The 15,773-nt window shown below is 54.7% G+C and overlaps 1 protein-coding gene across 2 annotated transcripts in view; it reads right to left on the bottom strand.

Moving 5' to 3' along the window:
- ASB2 (ankyrin repeat and SOCS box containing 2) overlaps window positions 1-15,773 on the bottom strand; it is a 43,230-nt gene that overhangs the window by 9,046 nt on the left and 18,411 nt on the right. Inside the window, exons 3-7 of one of the 2 annotated variants that reach the window (XM_059056879.2) lie at window positions 13,351-13,449; window positions 10,088-10,254; window positions 9,106-9,261; window positions 6,827-7,072; window positions 3,419-3,590 (exon numbers count right to left, since the gene is read on the bottom strand). In XM_059056879.2, coding sequence (XP_058912862.1) covers window positions 3,419-3,590; window positions 6,827-7,072; window positions 9,106-9,261; window positions 10,088-10,254; window positions 13,351-13,449 — 840 coding nt within the window. Of the gene's footprint in view, window positions 1-3,418; window positions 3,591-6,826; window positions 7,073-9,105; window positions 9,262-10,087; window positions 10,255-12,111; window positions 12,592-13,350; window positions 13,450-15,773 lie in introns of those variants that run through there. The other variant, XM_067027838.1, reaches the window with a different exon arrangement.

The raw sequence follows: 15,773 nt of genomic DNA, 5'->3' as shown, positions 1-15,773 counted from the left end.
ATTGCTTACAGCCCTATCTCTGAGGGTGGCGCCCAAGCCTCAGGGTTTTAAGAGTTACCCAGGGTTCCAGTGTGTAGCCACGGCTGAGAACCAGTGGTTTCAGCTTAAAGGGATCTTGCGCCATCTGCTCTTGTCTAATACAACTTCTTAATAAGTCTACCTTTGTTGCTGAGTTTTAATCTCATAAGGTGTCTTTGCTAAACTGGAAATGAAAAATAAGAAAAAGTGTGTCTTGGGGCTTCCCTGGTGGCGCAGTGGTTAAGAATCCGCCTGCCAATGCAGGGGACACGGGTTCGAGCCCTGGTCCGGGAAGATCCCACATGCCGTGGACCAACTAAGCCCGTGCGCCACAACTACTGAGCCTGTGTGCCACAACTACTGACCCCGTGCGCCTAGAGCCCATGCTCCGCAACAGGAGAAACCACCGCAACAAAGAGTAGCCCCCTGCTCGCCACAACTAGAGAAAGCCCATGTGCAGCAATGAAGACCCAACGCAGCCAAAAATAAAAAAAGATGAATAAATAAATTTATAAAAAAAAAGAAAGAAAGTAAAAGTGTGTCTTGGAGGTGCCTAAGACTTTGGGGTCTTGGGGGCTGCTTTCTCAGCCATGCCCAAATGTCACACCCTCCGGTTAAAATTGCTGAAGGCACCATCTGGCGAACACCGAGCCCAGATGCTGGAGCCACTTTCCATGCTACGGACAGGCAGGGCATCCTGGCAGGTGGCTGCGTGCGGAAGGCCTAGGGAAATTCACATCAGATCCCCAAGCAGCCAAGGGAGGACAGTGTGGAGAGAGCCACATGCCACCTGCCCGGGGAGTGAGTGCAGCACGGGGGGCTTGCCTGGCCATGGGCCCTGCCAGGTGGCAGGAGCTGCTGGGAATCGGCTTTACCCTTTTGTAGGGCAGCCCGCGGAAGGTGGCCTGGTCCCTCTCAGTCTTGGGGTCCATAGGGAACTGGGGTCTGAGAATGGAGGGTGAATAGCCAGGGAAATGGCTTTGGGAGTCAGCACGATTCCAAAGCAGAGACTCTGGGAGAGCACAAGCCACTCACATTGGTAGTTCCAGAGAGGCCCAGCCTTTGTCCCTGGCCATCCTTAGCCACACCCTGTGCTGCTTCAAACTCCCCGCAGCTGGGGCCAGACTGCTGACATCTAGTTCCACCTGAAGGCTTTGGGCGTGACTGGAGGATGCCAAGTGACTGTCGCAGCTCTGCCACGCTCTGAAGCCACTGTCCATCTCTGTCCTTGGGTCTCTCCTCTGCAAAATCAGGCTTGGACTAGATCAATGCCCCCCACCCAAAGGTCTGGCTGGGCTGTATCTGGTTGACTCCGAGCTGTTCAATGATAGAGACTTGGGCTCCCTCTCTCCTGGAGATTCTGGTTCCGTGTGTCTGGGATGTGCCATTTAAAAACTAGCCCAGAGTGACTGTGCTGTCCAGGCAAGTATGGGGAGCCAGTGTACCAGGAGATTTCAAGGGTCAACCCTTCTGTCTCTTTCCCTCGGGATCTCTCTGGAGTCAGGTTAAGATAATCCGTGTTTGTTGACTGATGCTGGATCTTTCTGGAGCTGAAGAGCAAGATGCTATCTTGCCCACCACCTCTGCCTGACTTAAGTTGCTTTCATCCCTTCATTGGCTTCACTGAAAAATTATGGAATGTACCCTCCCTACATAAGAGAGAACGAAGACCCAGTGAGCACCTACTGTGTGCCAGGTGCCCTGCTGAGGTCTTTATTTCCATTCTATAGCCACGTATATCCATTTCACTAGTCCCCGAAACAGCCCTCGAGGCAGCGCAACCTACCTCCCATTTTACACAAGAGGGAATTGAGGCTCAGAAAGCTTAAGCAACCTCCCCAAGGCCTCAGCAGGCATTCAAACCCAGATGTGTCTGCCTCACGGCCTGCTACTTGGTCCAGAGAAGGCAGGGTCTCCTCTGTGCCTGTATGGGGCATGGAGCGGGGAGGGCATCCTTGGCTGGTCATTTGTGTGGGCACCTACAGAGCAGGGCCTGGGGCCCCTGAGGGTCAGCTCTGTCTCCTTGTGTCGTCACTCCGTTTTCTAGGATGTCACTCTCACCCCCATTTCCCTTTGCCTTAGCGAAGACCACCCACACTCTCCAGCACGCACGATCTCCTCCCTGCTGAGGACAGGGCTGCCTTTCCCAAAGTGTGTCGTCTGGGGTACATGAGATGGGATTTAAGGTGAGAAGTTTTTTTTATTAATTGTAAATTGATAATTTTAACAATTTACTAGTGTGATAAACGTTCCCTTTTGAAAATAAATTCATTTAAAATAATAATGTCTTGAGAGGAAAATACTAAGAAGTGAGGGTACAGATATCTAGAATCAGGAAGAATGTCTGTGAATGCACAAAGTTTGGGGAACACTGGTCGAATGGAAATTACTGGGCGCTGTGCGTCCTCCACGGGCAGCTAGAGTTCCACCTCCTAGGTGAGCCTTCCTTGACCCTCCAGCTAGTGGTGGTGCAGGTGGAGGTTTAACAACTTGATCTCGGGGGGGAGGAGGGGCCTCTGATTTCTAACAATCATTAATTTCCATGGTGTAAATACTCTCACCATGGCCAGTTTCAGACTACCGATGTGATCAATCAGCTCACAGGAGCTCTCCAAGCCAGCTCTAGCGCACCTCTGCTTCCAGCCCATGCCAGTCTCTAGGGCCACCACGGACCTCAGCTCTTCATGCTCTTTCATTTGTCGTGAATGTGTGTGTGTGTGTGTGTGTGTGTGTGTGTGTGCGCGCGCGCGCACCTTCCGTCCCACCAGATTGCTCCCTGAAAGCTTAAGCTTCTCTCATCTCGCTCCAAGTACCTAGCACATAGTAAGTGCTTAAGAAAAACCAGCTAGTATCAATGGTACTATTTGTATTATTGTAGGTATCCCCTGTATGCCTGCTAACTGCCTAAGAGGTTATCTTTGCATCCCCAACAGAAATACCCACTAGTCCAGACTCATATCTGGCTTCCTGTGTGGAATCCTGTAGACGTGAAGTTTGGAACACGTGAGTTCCTGTCATTTGCAAGCTGAGTGACCTTGGGCAAGTCGCTCAACCTCTCTGTCTTAGCTTCCTCATTTGAGAAAAAATGAAGATAATCGTATCTACCTCAGTAGATCTGTTAAAAGAATTATGAAAAGTACAGTTGTTAAAAGGATTGAGCACATTTCTAATGGAAAGTGCTGGAAAGTGCCACATAGGTGTTGGCTATTATTATTATTCCTGGTGTTGTAAGCATTCACTCTAGCTTGCTGACTGCTAATGGGTCTTCCTCTTTTCCACCTGAAAACGTGGCCTGGGCTCTGACCTCTCCTGGGCCTCCCTACCCCCGTGGGCGGGGCATTCAGAGGAATGGGCGGGGCGGGGGAGGAGCCTCGGGGGTGGGGCCGGGGCCTGGGCTGACCTGTAGTTGCCCTTCTTGGAAGCAATGTGCAGCGGGAGTATGCCATCCTTGTTGGCCTTGTTGGCGTCGGCCCCCTGCGACAGCAGGAACTCCACCACCTTCTCGTGCTCGTTCTTGCAGGCCTCGTAGAGGGCAGATGCGTGGTCGCTGGCCTGCGTGTTGATCTCAGCACCTGGCAAAGGAGAGGCGGATGGGTGAGTGATCAGGGCGGTCACTGTCCTTGATGTAACGCCCACCTCGGGCTGGCCGCTGCTGCCCTAACCACGGTGATACATTGGATCACCCGGAGGACCTCCAGCTCCTTTCTGCTGCATGGAGACCCGCTGTCTGCCGTCCTGAGCTGCCACGACGATGCTGGAATTTACTGAGCACTTGCTCTGTGCCAGACACTGTGCTTTACCTGTGCTATCTCTTTGAGCCCACGACGTATTGTAACCCATGCAATCAATAACAACTTTATCTCCGTGTCACAGACAAGGACGATAAAGCGCAGAGAACCTCTGCAACTGGCCCCAGAACCCCCAGCTCATAAGGGAAGAGCCAAAACTTGAACCCAGATGATCCGATGGTAGGAGCCTTGGCAGATGGTCAGATGGCAGAGACCATGCTCTCAACACCCATTCCACCTAAAAGGATCCAGATCCTGCCCTGAGGAAGGCCCTCACAGCTCTAGGAGGGCACAGAGCCTCCTCATAAAGAAAACCCCTAATAATTTGATTCATTGGGATTTGCTCTTCTCTGCCTTCCGTTTCAAGGAGTAAGAGAGGAATTACTTCTTGTCTCCTCTGAAGGAGACACTACGCCGTGCTGCAGGAGGGAGGAACCCAGCCTGGTGACAGTGTCCCGTGAGCCCAGTCCCCTACGTCTTCTCCATCTCCTGGTGGTGATGGAGAGAATGCAGGGGTTTCTCTGCAAAGAGCGGTGCAGCCTGTTCCCAGTCCCTCCCTATTCCAGAAGGAAATAGAACTGAGACGGCAGGGAAATGTCAGTAAGGGCTGAAATCAAGAGCATCTGTTAACCACAGATCCCCTTTCTCTGGGCATTCAGCTTATCACAAGCTATCTTGTAATTTAAAAATTTTGATGACTGATTTCTGGTCCAGCGGAAAGAGCACAGGCCTTCATGCCAGACAAGAACCAGCTGAAGTTTCTGTTTCATGCTTTACAAGCTCTGTGGCCTTGGGCAGCCTTCAGGAGCCTCAGTTTTCTCATCTGTTGACCAGGAATAATAGTACCTACTCAACTGCAAGGAGTAAATAAGGCAATGTAAGCAAATATCCGCTATAGACTGAAACACTCGCGTCCCCTGAAAACTCATACGAAACGTAATCCCCAGTGTGAGGCTGTTAGAAGGGGGAGCCTTTGGGAGGTGATTAGGTTATGAGGGTGGAGCCCTCATGAAGGGGATTAGTGCCATAATAAAAGAGACCACAGAGAACTCCCTCACCCCTCCACTATGGGAGGACACAGAGAGAAGTTGACTGCCTAGGAAGTTGGGACAGGCTCTCATGGGACACTGAATCCACCGGCACCTTGATCTTGGACTTCCCAGACTCCAAAACTGTGAGAAATAAACCTCGGTTGTCCATAAGCCGCCCAGTCTGTGGTATTCTGTGATAGCTGCCCGAGTGAACTAAGACAACCTCCCCACCAGGTGGCTGGCACAGAGGGGCTGCTCAGCAAATGCGAGTTCTCCAGGATGGAGGGGCCGGGGCACAGAGGCTGGTTCTGCCTCCACCCCGAGGGAGAGTTGGCCAGCGGCTCTGACACTGCCAAGCTCTCAAAGTCAGGCTCCCTGGAAACCTGGACCCTGCCGGCCGCCTGCTCACACAAGAAAAATATTTTCATTTGCAAATGGACTCAGCCCACAACGGGAACAGTCCCTGACTCAGGGTGTCAGCAGGAGAGCTGGGCAGATGTTTAGTGTTAGCCAGTTCCCCTCGCCTGCCCGCTGAGCACCCTGCCCTTTGCCCAGCCTCCTTTCCTGGCTCCCAGGACCCTGCCTGTGCCCCTTTGTCCTCAGGCTGGTCAGCCCAGATATGTCCCCAGCGGCAAGGAAGTGCCCCGGGTCTGTTTTCCCAACTGCTCGGGCACGTGCTGAGGAGGTGGATGCTTATCCAGGCCAAGTCCCAGGACGGAAATTCTCGAGGCCTGGGGTGGGGTGGCGGGGTGCGAAGGGCGTGCAGTTTGGAGTCAGATGGACGCAGTCGGAATCCAGGCTCTGACTGTGACCAATCATTTAACCTCTGTGAGCCTCGGTCTCCTCATCTACAAAATGGCATGAGGACACTCCCTACCTCTCAGGGCTGTGGAGAACCCCACTGGCTTCTTCTGTGTTCATGCTTAGTGCAGAGCCTGGCACACAGTGGGTCCTCAACAAATTATTCCAACTCAGCCCCAGCATCTGGCTTACTTCTGGGTTCTCTGTTGCTCAAGTGGAAGGGACACTTCCCATGGAGGGAGAAAGGAAATCAAAAGTGTTCTTGGGCTAGATCAGAATATAATACTCTTTAACCAAAAGTATGTCTACCATGGGCTTCCCTGGTGGCGCAGTGGTTGAGAGTCCGCCTGCCGATGCAGGGGACACGGGTTCGTGCCCCGGTCCGGGAGGATCCCACGTGCCGCGGAGCGGCTGGGCCTGTGAGCCATGGCCGCTGAGCCTGCGCGTCCGGAGCCTGTGCTCCGCAACGGGAGAGACCACAGCAGTGAGAGGCCCCGCGTACTGCAAAGAAAAAAAGAATGTCTACCAAAATCTTGGAGTCTTCTGCTACTGGGACACGATATTTCAGGCAATATTATTTTATTTTGTCCCGTTAGGTGAACAAAGATTTTTCAGAGGCCAAGAGTGCAAAGACCAGGGCTCAAACCCCAGTTTTGCCACTAATTTTCCGTGAGACCTTGGACAAATCATTTTCCTATTCTGGTCCTTGGTTTCATCACCTATAAAGTGAGGAAGTGACCTAAATGTTGTCTGAAGTTCCTTCTGGCCATGATAGAAAGAAAAGTGGTTAGGGTGTCGGGAGACTAAGATTCTGGCTAGTTCTATCACTAATTTGCCCCGTGACCATAGATAGATAAGTCTCTTCCTCTTTCTGGGTCTCAGATTCCTCATTTGTAAAATGAGCTTGTTGGGCTAGGTTAGAGATGGCTAATATATGGCACGTGTGCCACTCCACTCCGAGTTTGTGCCTAATTGCAGGGATCACTGGTGGAGCTCAACACGTTTCCGGCTGAGCCTAGAAACAGCCTCAGAATCCTTCTCAACACAGTATTCCCGGAAGATAGCATCCCTCAGTCAGAGTATATCCATAGAGGACCCCTAAACTTGCCTTCCCTTAGAGTTGATCTCTGAGGTCCTTCCCAGCTGTGCCCCTGGGGAACTCCATGACCCAGGGACCCTAGCACTCACCGTGTTTGACCAGGAACCTCAGTGCCTCCAGCTGCCCACTCTGGGCGGCCACGAACAAGGGGGTGATGCCATAGGCATTCTTGGCTTCCACCTTAGCACCTCTGCTCACCAGGATCTCCATGACCTCCAGGTCGTTGCGAGCAACAGACTCGTGCAGAGCCGTCCAGCCTCGGTTACAGCGGTGGTTCGTGTCCGCGTTGTACTGCACCAGAATCCTCACCGCCTCCACGTTCTTGCGTTCACAGGCTGTGCCCAGGGAGAAGCGAGATGGTCAGCAGGGCCCCGGCAGGACCTGGCCAGCCAAGACTTCATTCATTCGTTTGTCCATCTACCCATTCACTCATCAGCCATAAGTGGATTCACTCAACAAATATCTACTGGATCTGTACTGAGTTTCAGTCTCTGCATAAACCTAGGATATATAACTAAAAGTAGTAGTAATACTAATCAGAATTAGTATTTGCTGATATGTGTCTGGCACTGGTGATGTGCCAGGCACTCTATTCTAAGCACTTCACAGAATTAACTAATTTAGTTCTCCCAACCACCCTCAAAGGATGTAGTGTTATTCCCTTTCACAGATGAGAAAAGTGAGGTGCAGAGAAGTTAAGTGACTTGCCCAAGGTCACACAGATAGTAAGTGGCAGAGATGGGATTCAAATCCAGGTAGTCCAGTTCTGGAGTCTCTGTCCCCTGGAAGGTTCCGGAATGCCCCTACCTCATCTCCCTTTCCAGTGTTACCTGCTTCAGTTCTCCACGAGGCCAGAAGGCGGGGAGGAGGGCAGTGCCGTAGTCCTGCTCAAAACACTTCCTCAAAAGCTACTCACTTAATTTGGGCTAAAATTTATCTTCTGAGTCTGCTCCAACCTCCCTTATAAGCCTTATCTTGCTCTAGGCCCGAAATGCAGCCTTAGCGCTGGCAGAGCTATTACCAGGGAGGCTGAGCACTTGTCCAAATTAACCATCCCCGGAAGCTTCTCTGAGTCAGTCAGAGGGGGTGGTGAGAAGCAAGGGGGGCTGCCTGTGTAGTGTTTCAAACAGGACCCCGGGCTTGGTTTCCTCACCTGTAAAGCACAGATAATGGAACGTCCCCGAGAGGATACCGTGGGAGGGTGGAGTGAGGAAGCATACGAAGGCTCTAGGGTGGAGCTTGGCACACAGTGGAGCTCATGCAGGACCAGGGCTCAGGCTTCAGCTGCGAGTCACCCAACATTTTGGGCGCTCTCTCTGGGACAGCTGAGGCTCCAGGTGATGGCTCCAGTGCCTGGGGGACATGAGTTCTAGGGAAGACACTTCCACCACAGGTCTGCAGTGGACCTGGTTCCTGCTGCCTATGGAATGTTCCAGGTGCTGGATACCAGACACAGGGGAAACTGGCGATTTCTGTAGGTTTTCCAAGTGTAAAGTTCCTATCATTTTTGCAAGACCCAAAGCTGATTGCTTAAGCATATAGGCATGAACTAATCACTTGGTTGTGGAGCAGTTCAGAGCGTGGTGCTGGCATCCAGCTCGCGGAGTTTGGACCCCAGATCTGCCCTTGCTGGCTGTGTGATCCTGGCTGCCCCATGTCAGTTCTCGGTGCCTTAGGGCCTCACCTGTAAAATGGGATACTAGCATTGCCTACCTCGTACGTGGATGGATATGAGGGTTAGAAAAAAGAACAGAGCCTGGTACGTAGTAAGCACTCAATAAATACCAACTGTCATGAGTATTTGGATTTTGACCCTGGGTACTGCCAGGGCAGCCAGTGAATGTCCTTGGATGATGTACTGAGTAAGCCAGGAGTGTTTCCTTTTCTCGAACATCCTGGAGGTACAGATTCCCTCTCACGCCTCTTTGCTTTTGCCTATGCTGTTCCCCTTGCTTGTCCAGATGGTAAACCCCTCCCATTCAGGCTCAGCTCTGGGACCCCCCTACTGCGGATGCCCTCTTCCACATCAGGGCCCCTCCCCGCGATGTTCCCAGGTGCCTGTGCCAAGCTCTTCAATGCCAGTAGCTGACTGTTACATCATCTGCGAATCGATGCCCACCAGATGGGGAGAGCACACTGGCACGGACCGTATCTTTTCATCTCAGGGCTCTCAGCGTGCCTGGCCCACGGGAGGACTTGGGAAATGTTGACTGAATATGTGCATGAATGAATGGTTCAACTATGTAAGTTATACATCTGAACGAGGCTGCTCCATCAAAGTAGACCCCCTTGGGGGAGTTGTACACTTTGCAAGTGTACAACTAGTTTCTGGACCCTCCCTCGGGGAAGCCCACCCCAGTGGGCTCACCTTTGTAGAGTGGTGTCTCTCGGGCCTTGTTGGAGATGTCGGGCTCAGCCCCAGCCTGGAGCAGGGATTGGAGGCAGTCCAGGTGTCCCCTGCATGTCGCCAGGTAAAGGGCCGTTTCCTCCTGCAGGGTGCGCTGGTCGATGACTGCCGGGTATGCTGGGGAGGATAGACCAGGAGATTCAAAAGGAGGAAGATACCCACCTCCCCCTCCAACACAAGGGAGGTCCCAATTTCCTCCCAGTTCCGGGGACGGATGTGAGTGGCCTCCACCTGCATTTACCATCCACACTGCCTTCATCCCCTTGGCCTTGGATTCAGTCACCTTCACAGGGCTGTTTCAGCTTCCCGGTCATATTAACCCAGCTCAGGTGCCACCTCCTCTGGGAAGCCTTCCCTGGTTGAACCCCCTCCTTCTCCGAATGACCCTGTCCTTCCCTTACACTCCCACCAGCCACCGCCAGAAGTCAGTCTCATGTAGTCGCTTCTGCCCTGGAGTGTGGCGGGCTGCCTGGGGTCCGTGCTTATTGAGGGCAGAGGTAACTCCTACCTGCAGGTGTTACCCACCCACATCTGGCCTGGGGGAGAGCCGAGGCTCAGAGAGGAGGCATGATTTGCCCAGGGTCTCACAGCTGCTGGAGACGGCCTTGGCAGGGCACAGGCACAGCTGCGGTATTTTCCACACCAAATCAGCCCCTGGAACATTCTCGAACAAGCTGGCAGTGGCTCTCCCACAAGTCAGCCTTCCCTCATTCCTTTTCTAGGAATTAGGCCCTCCTGTCCTGGGAGGCCTGGAGAGGTGGCGGGATGGGCGGGGAAGCACTTCCTTGCTTCCAACTTGATGACTTTAACTCTGCAAGAGGGGTGGTAGCTTTGCCTTGCCCCCTTCACTATGGTTGTGGTGAGGCAAAGCCCTGCGAGGAAAGTGCCCTTGCCCGTGCGTCCCATTCCCGCCTGAGGCTGCGCACAGCGCCCACCGCCTCACCTTGATGCAGCGCCATCAGGCAGCTCAGCTGGCCGTAGTAGGCCGCCTCGTGCAGGGGCAGCCAGCCCTCCTTGTTGGGCTCTGCGAGGTTCTTCCCCGCCTTGATCATTGCCTTCAAGGCCTCTTCGTCGCCTTCCTTGATGGCCTTTAGCACAGGGTCCACGGGCCTGTGAGAGCAAGGGGCAGGTCATGCCTCAGGATGGGGGCAGGCAGAGGCAGGGCCCGGTGGCCTTTCTCCCAGAAGGAAAGCGGGGCCTGCTGGCAACCAGGAGTGGGGCTGGCTGTGGCCTCGCACAGTCCCGCTTGCCCCTGCTGCTCTGGGACAGGTGCTCGGCCCCTGCAGCCGTGTCCTCTCGATGAGGAGAAAAATTTTTCCTAACCCACATGGGCGTGCCCTGGGAACTCTGCCCCGACCTCGGCCCTGACCTAGGCCTCTCCGAATCTCAGCGCCATCACGGCTTCCTCAGCCTGCCTGCCCGGGTCAGCCTCTCCCTGCCTCCGGTCCTAAGCCCTCAGCTAACCACTGGCTTTGACGTGTCTTTGACTGTTTGCCCACTGTCTGTCTCCCCCCACTGGGCTATGAGCTCCAAGACCACAGGGCCCGTGTCTTTCTTTTATCCCTTAAGATTTGGTTCCCACGGCCCAGCTCAGTGGCTGGTCCATAATAGGTACTTAATAAATACTTGTGGCTTGAAAGAAAGAGAGAGAGAGAGAGAATATGAAAGGAAGGGAGGGAGAGAGGAAGGAAGGATTCAGAATTTAAGAACCCTGACAATTATTTCACTCCTTTATCCCTTCTATTTCCAAAAAGACAGCCTCTTCCCTGTTAGTTTTGCTTGTTTCTTTGGGGATTGTATTTATATCTCTTTCAAAAGAGTCTTTGCAATGGCCTCCTTTGAACGTTTGGAGGACACACTGGCCTATGAAGATAAATGTGAGGGCTCTGGATGGGGCTTTGCCAGCGTTCCATCCCCCTGTGAACATCCTTGGGCCTGGAGTGTTTCCATGCCTTTATCTCCGAGTTAGGCACCGCATTGGGAAACTACTAGAAACATGGCCAGCTCATTCACTTCCACAGATGGAAACCAAGGGTCCCTTTTAAACAGAGCTCCTCGGTGGCCAAAAGAGAATTAGGGGACCCCTCTGTCCCTGCAGCTTTCAGTGGCTGCATCTACTATACCAAGACCTTTTCTCCCAGGAGGATTCGGGCTTCCAGTGTCGGTCCCCCAAAGGGATGGATAACGGACCCCACAGGAGGTTTTGGTGATAATTAAACTCCTTCCCTGAACATAGCGCTCCAGAGCTTACCAAGCGCCTCCACCTTCGGGGCCTGTTTGCACTGAGATAGAGGCACAGACCCTTCAGAGGGGGGCTCTGTACAGTGAGCATCTCTCTGGGGTCTTTCCAACCCCTTTCCTTTCTCCAGACCCTTCTCCTCACCTCTAGGACTTTCAGCTGCTGAAAGATTTAAGTACCTGAAGGATTAATGTGTTTGACACCTTCACAATTTAAAACTTCTGAATGTCAAAGAGATTTCAGGGCTAATGTGAAAGATAACTTCTTAGCTTGGCTCATTCAAGCCACTTTGTTCGTTCGTTCGTTCGTTCATTCATTCATTCATTCATTCATTCACGCCCTGAGCTGGCTTCCCCCATCCTTGGAGGGTCAGTGAGGACAACAGACTGCTGTGGGTCCAGTCTTGGGGAATGAGCTGCATAAGTGGACCCATTTCCCTGATGGAGGAGGTGAGACAGGCGGCAGGCCTTGTTCCAGGGCCGTCGTCCCTGTCAGCGGCCACGAGAGGCCCCGAGTGTCTCCAGGGCCAGCCCCTTTACCCTCCCAGCTGCTCACCGCTCCAGCATGAGCAGCACTTCCTCCTGACTCTCAGCCTCTCTGGTTATTAATAGCTTCAGAGCACAGATGCCGGTTAAGGACAGACCCAGCAAGGACGATGGGTAACTGACAAGATAAGCCCTGAAGTCCCCACCAGCGCCATCACTGCGACCTCGATGAGTTCTGCTTACGAGCGGCCAGAGCAGCCCCGGCTGGTGTCAGGAAAAGCCCCAGTGGGGTAGGTGTCTTGTCTCTCCTGGAAGGTCTCCTGTGGGGCCCGGCTGAAGTGGAAGGGAGGAGGGCTGGCTGTTCTTGCGGCCTCCGCGGGTGTGCGGTGTCATGAGAACATTCTCAGGGCCCACCGCTCAGATTGGGCCTCGTCCAGCTGTGCTGCAAGGACCCTGGAGCGCTCAGACACACACAGCGCCAGCTTCTGTGTGAGCTCAGCCAAAGTGCCCAACCCCAGGGCTGGGGGAACTGCTGCGGGTATCAGACCACCAGAGACCGAGGAGCTGGACAGGACCCTGGAGGCCACTGTGTCCTCTGCGACCTTCTCTACGGAGAAGGGAGACTCAGAGAGGGCCAGCGACTCACGGGCTGTCTCACAGGAAGTGGTAGCAGTCCTGAGACCAGAACCTGGGTCTCGCTTTTCCAGACTGTCAACATCCTACCTGCAGCACCAAGGATGAGAGGGGTGGCAGGGCTTGAAAAGGGCTGGGGAGAAGAAACAAAACATGGGCCAGTTGTCTCCTCCCCACAACGTAACCGATCAAGGAAATAGGGGCTCCAGCGATGGGACCCCTCTTTTGCTTTTAGCTGCTTTGAGGGTCGAGCAGAGAAGGAAACAAGGACTCACCTAGCCCAGCACCCTGGTGCCAGGCAAACAGAGCCCTTCCTGCAGCTCGGGTTATCTTTTGGTTTTAGCACCTGGCACTTAATAAATAAAGGCAACAAAGCAAACCAAAACTTGTGTGTATGGGTGTCGTGGGTGTGCTCAGATAGACCCACGGTGACGGCAGGCAGGAAAGTGAGACAGAATGGGAGGCTGGCTCATCGGCCTCAGCTCTGAGCCCCTGGAGTACTAGGGCCGTCTCCCCAGTCCCCCTCTCGCTGGGTCGCCAGGTTCAGAGCCCTACGGGGCTACTCCAGCATGCAGGGCCCATTCTGGGGGAACTGAGAGGTTAATCACAAGCTCAGCCTGGCTGGCAGTTCCTAGAGGATGGAGCCTGCGCCCACCAAGCCCAGCTCGGCAGGAACTGCCGGGTCTCAGGGGGACACACCAGGGAGCGGTGTTCCTGGGAGTCCCTCCAGAGTACCCCTCTTCCTGGGGGCTGTGGGACTGCTTCCCATCCCCGCACCCCAACCCCAGTTTGGAGGAGAATGAGCTTGGATGGTCTGGGGGCCGCGCGGGGGTGGGGGGGTGCACTTACGCCAGCTGGGAGGACTTGCTGCGGTTGTATTTCTGCATAACCTCCTGGAACAGGCCCTTGGGGGCTGAGGTCGGGGCGCTCTCAGGAGACACAGCGGACCTGGAGGGTGCAGGGCAGGAGTGAAAGAGGGAAAAATACTCTGCATATGAGAAGCGGGTCATGGCCGGAGGCAGGAACGAGGATGGAGGGAGAGCGAGGGGGAGAGACTGACAGACAGACACAGGGCTCTGAACCAAAGCAGATGGCCGGGTCCTCCCTGTGCGCTGGACACAGCTGCTGTGTCTCCAGATTATTTTTGGCCCTTGGAGGAAGCCCTGGGAGATTTAAATGACCATATAAGACAACAATGAGGTTAACCTCACCCCACCCCCGAAGGTCCCCCTCCCCAGCCAACCACGCAGGAGGCAGATATGAAGCAAGGTGACATTCTTCACCCAGGAGGATTGAGGAGTAGTCAGCAGCAGGTCCCAGGATGAAAGGGGCTCAGTCCCAGGGCGGGCCAGGCTGGGTCCCCCCAAGGATGGACAAGAGATTCGCCGGGCTGGGGGGCTAGGAGAACAAAGCTGGGGCCCCAAGCCAGGTCTGTGCTCCCACCCTCACCTCACTGGCTCCTCGTTAGAGGGTCCTGCTGTCCCAGGGTCGGGAACAAGCAGTACAAAGGGTAGAGCAAAAGGATGCACGCAGAGGTTCATCGGAGTCAGGGACACACTGGAGTCAGAGTGACACGGGTTCAAATCCAGGCTCTGGCACTCCCTGGCTGTGTGACCTTGAACAGGTGCATCTTCTCTGGGACTTAGTCTGGTGAGGCCTGAGTGCGCGAATGGTGTAAAGTGCTTACCAGAGGGCCAGGCACAGGGCTCCACAGGTGTCCACCATTCATTGCCTCATTATTTCATCTCTCTGAGTCTCAGTTTTCCCACCCCACTGGGCTGCTGTGAGGACAGGAGGGGTGAAAGGAGGGGAGGTGGCCACTGCACAGATCTGGATTGGTTGGAGCTGGAATGGGAACAGGACGTGCTGGCCCCTCCTCCAGCGGGTTGGGGACCCTGGTGCAACAGACACCCCAGCGGACCCAGCCTGGTCTCCTGCGCCCCTCTGCGGGGTCCTCTGCGGGGTCCTCTGCGGGGTCCCCTGCGGCATTGGGAAGGATGTTGCTACAGGTGACCATCATCGTGTGGGCCGCGGAGGTGCTGGAACTGTGACCCCGAGGCCCTGCAGATTTTGTGGACACCCTCAGCCAGGCCGGGGCACAGGGAAAGGGAGGGAGCTGAGAGAGACGGGAAGGATGCCTGCCCCCTCCACCTGCGGCACCAAGGTCATCACTTTCCACCTTCCTTCTCCCCCACCTGCTCCCGAGCAGCAGAGAGGCCGAGCGAGATGCCATGAATGCTAGAGAGGGTGCAATGCCACAGCCTTTAGGCTCTGAGAGGCGGGAAACGGCCCCAGGGCCACACACAGCTGCACAGTCGACTCCTGTGACACGTGTTCCCTCCTCCAGAGGCTTGGCGTCTCCCGCCCCTTTGTCCCTTCTCTGGCTCTCAGGCCGCCACGCTGACAGGCCCTGAAACTGGGAACAAACCCCCACCCCTCTCTGTGCCTCAGTTTCCTCCTTTGCAAAATGAGGAGGCAGGGCCAGACCAGGGGTTTCCTCGCTGCTGCGGTTGCCGTGGAGCCTTCACTGCAATGAACTCATGTGGAAACTCAGGATGCCATACAGATCTCGGACCACATCCTGGGGAGCGGGGTGCAGAGACTGGCCCTGCCAGGGCCCCTTTTCCCCGGCCCTGAGAGCTGCTGTTCAGTGTCATTATCTGCACTCGCTGCCGGCCCTGAAAAGCGGAGGATGCTGGGTAAGATGGAAGCAGCCTGAGGCCGGGCCCCCCTGAGCAGCCCCCAGCCCTGTGGTCATGACAAAGCCCTGGGCTTCTATCTCTACGTGGTCCCGGGGAGCCAGTCCCTCTTACCATTGATCCGTGTGTGGCCTCCCGTCGCTTTATGTTGTTAGAATGTTTTTAGCCGGGTAAAACTCACTGATGAAAACCTACCCCCCACCCTAAAATTAGGACATCTCTCTGATGGTATAATAATAACAGCAACAACAGAACGGAGAGGCCGGCGGGGATGGCGGCGAGATGGCGATGGTGACGTTCCCTCGCGCTGGGGCATGGCCTCGCCTCCTTTCTACCCTCCCTGCCACCTGGATGGTGTATTGGTCCCACGTGCAGAGGAGGAACAGTCAACAAGAATTTCCCAGCTCCTGCTGGTTGCACGCCCTGTGCTAGGGCCCGGGGGCGCAGATCAATGGCATACTCCTTTTTGTTGAGCCTCAGAGGCTCACGGGGTCGCAAGGGAGGGGCTGGGAGAAAGGCAGGAGGACTCTCTGGGAGCTCTGGAATTGGCGTGTTAACTAGGCTTTAGGGGCA

This window comes from Kogia breviceps, chromosome 3 (genome assembly GCF_026419965.1).
Source record: "Kogia breviceps isolate mKogBre1 chromosome 3, mKogBre1 haplotype 1, whole genome shotgun sequence".
NCBI lineage: Eukaryota > Metazoa > Chordata > Mammalia > Artiodactyla > Physeteridae > Kogia > Kogia breviceps.
Note: the sequence above shows the minus strand (reverse complement) of the source record. Positions and strands in the feature narration are given on the sequence as shown.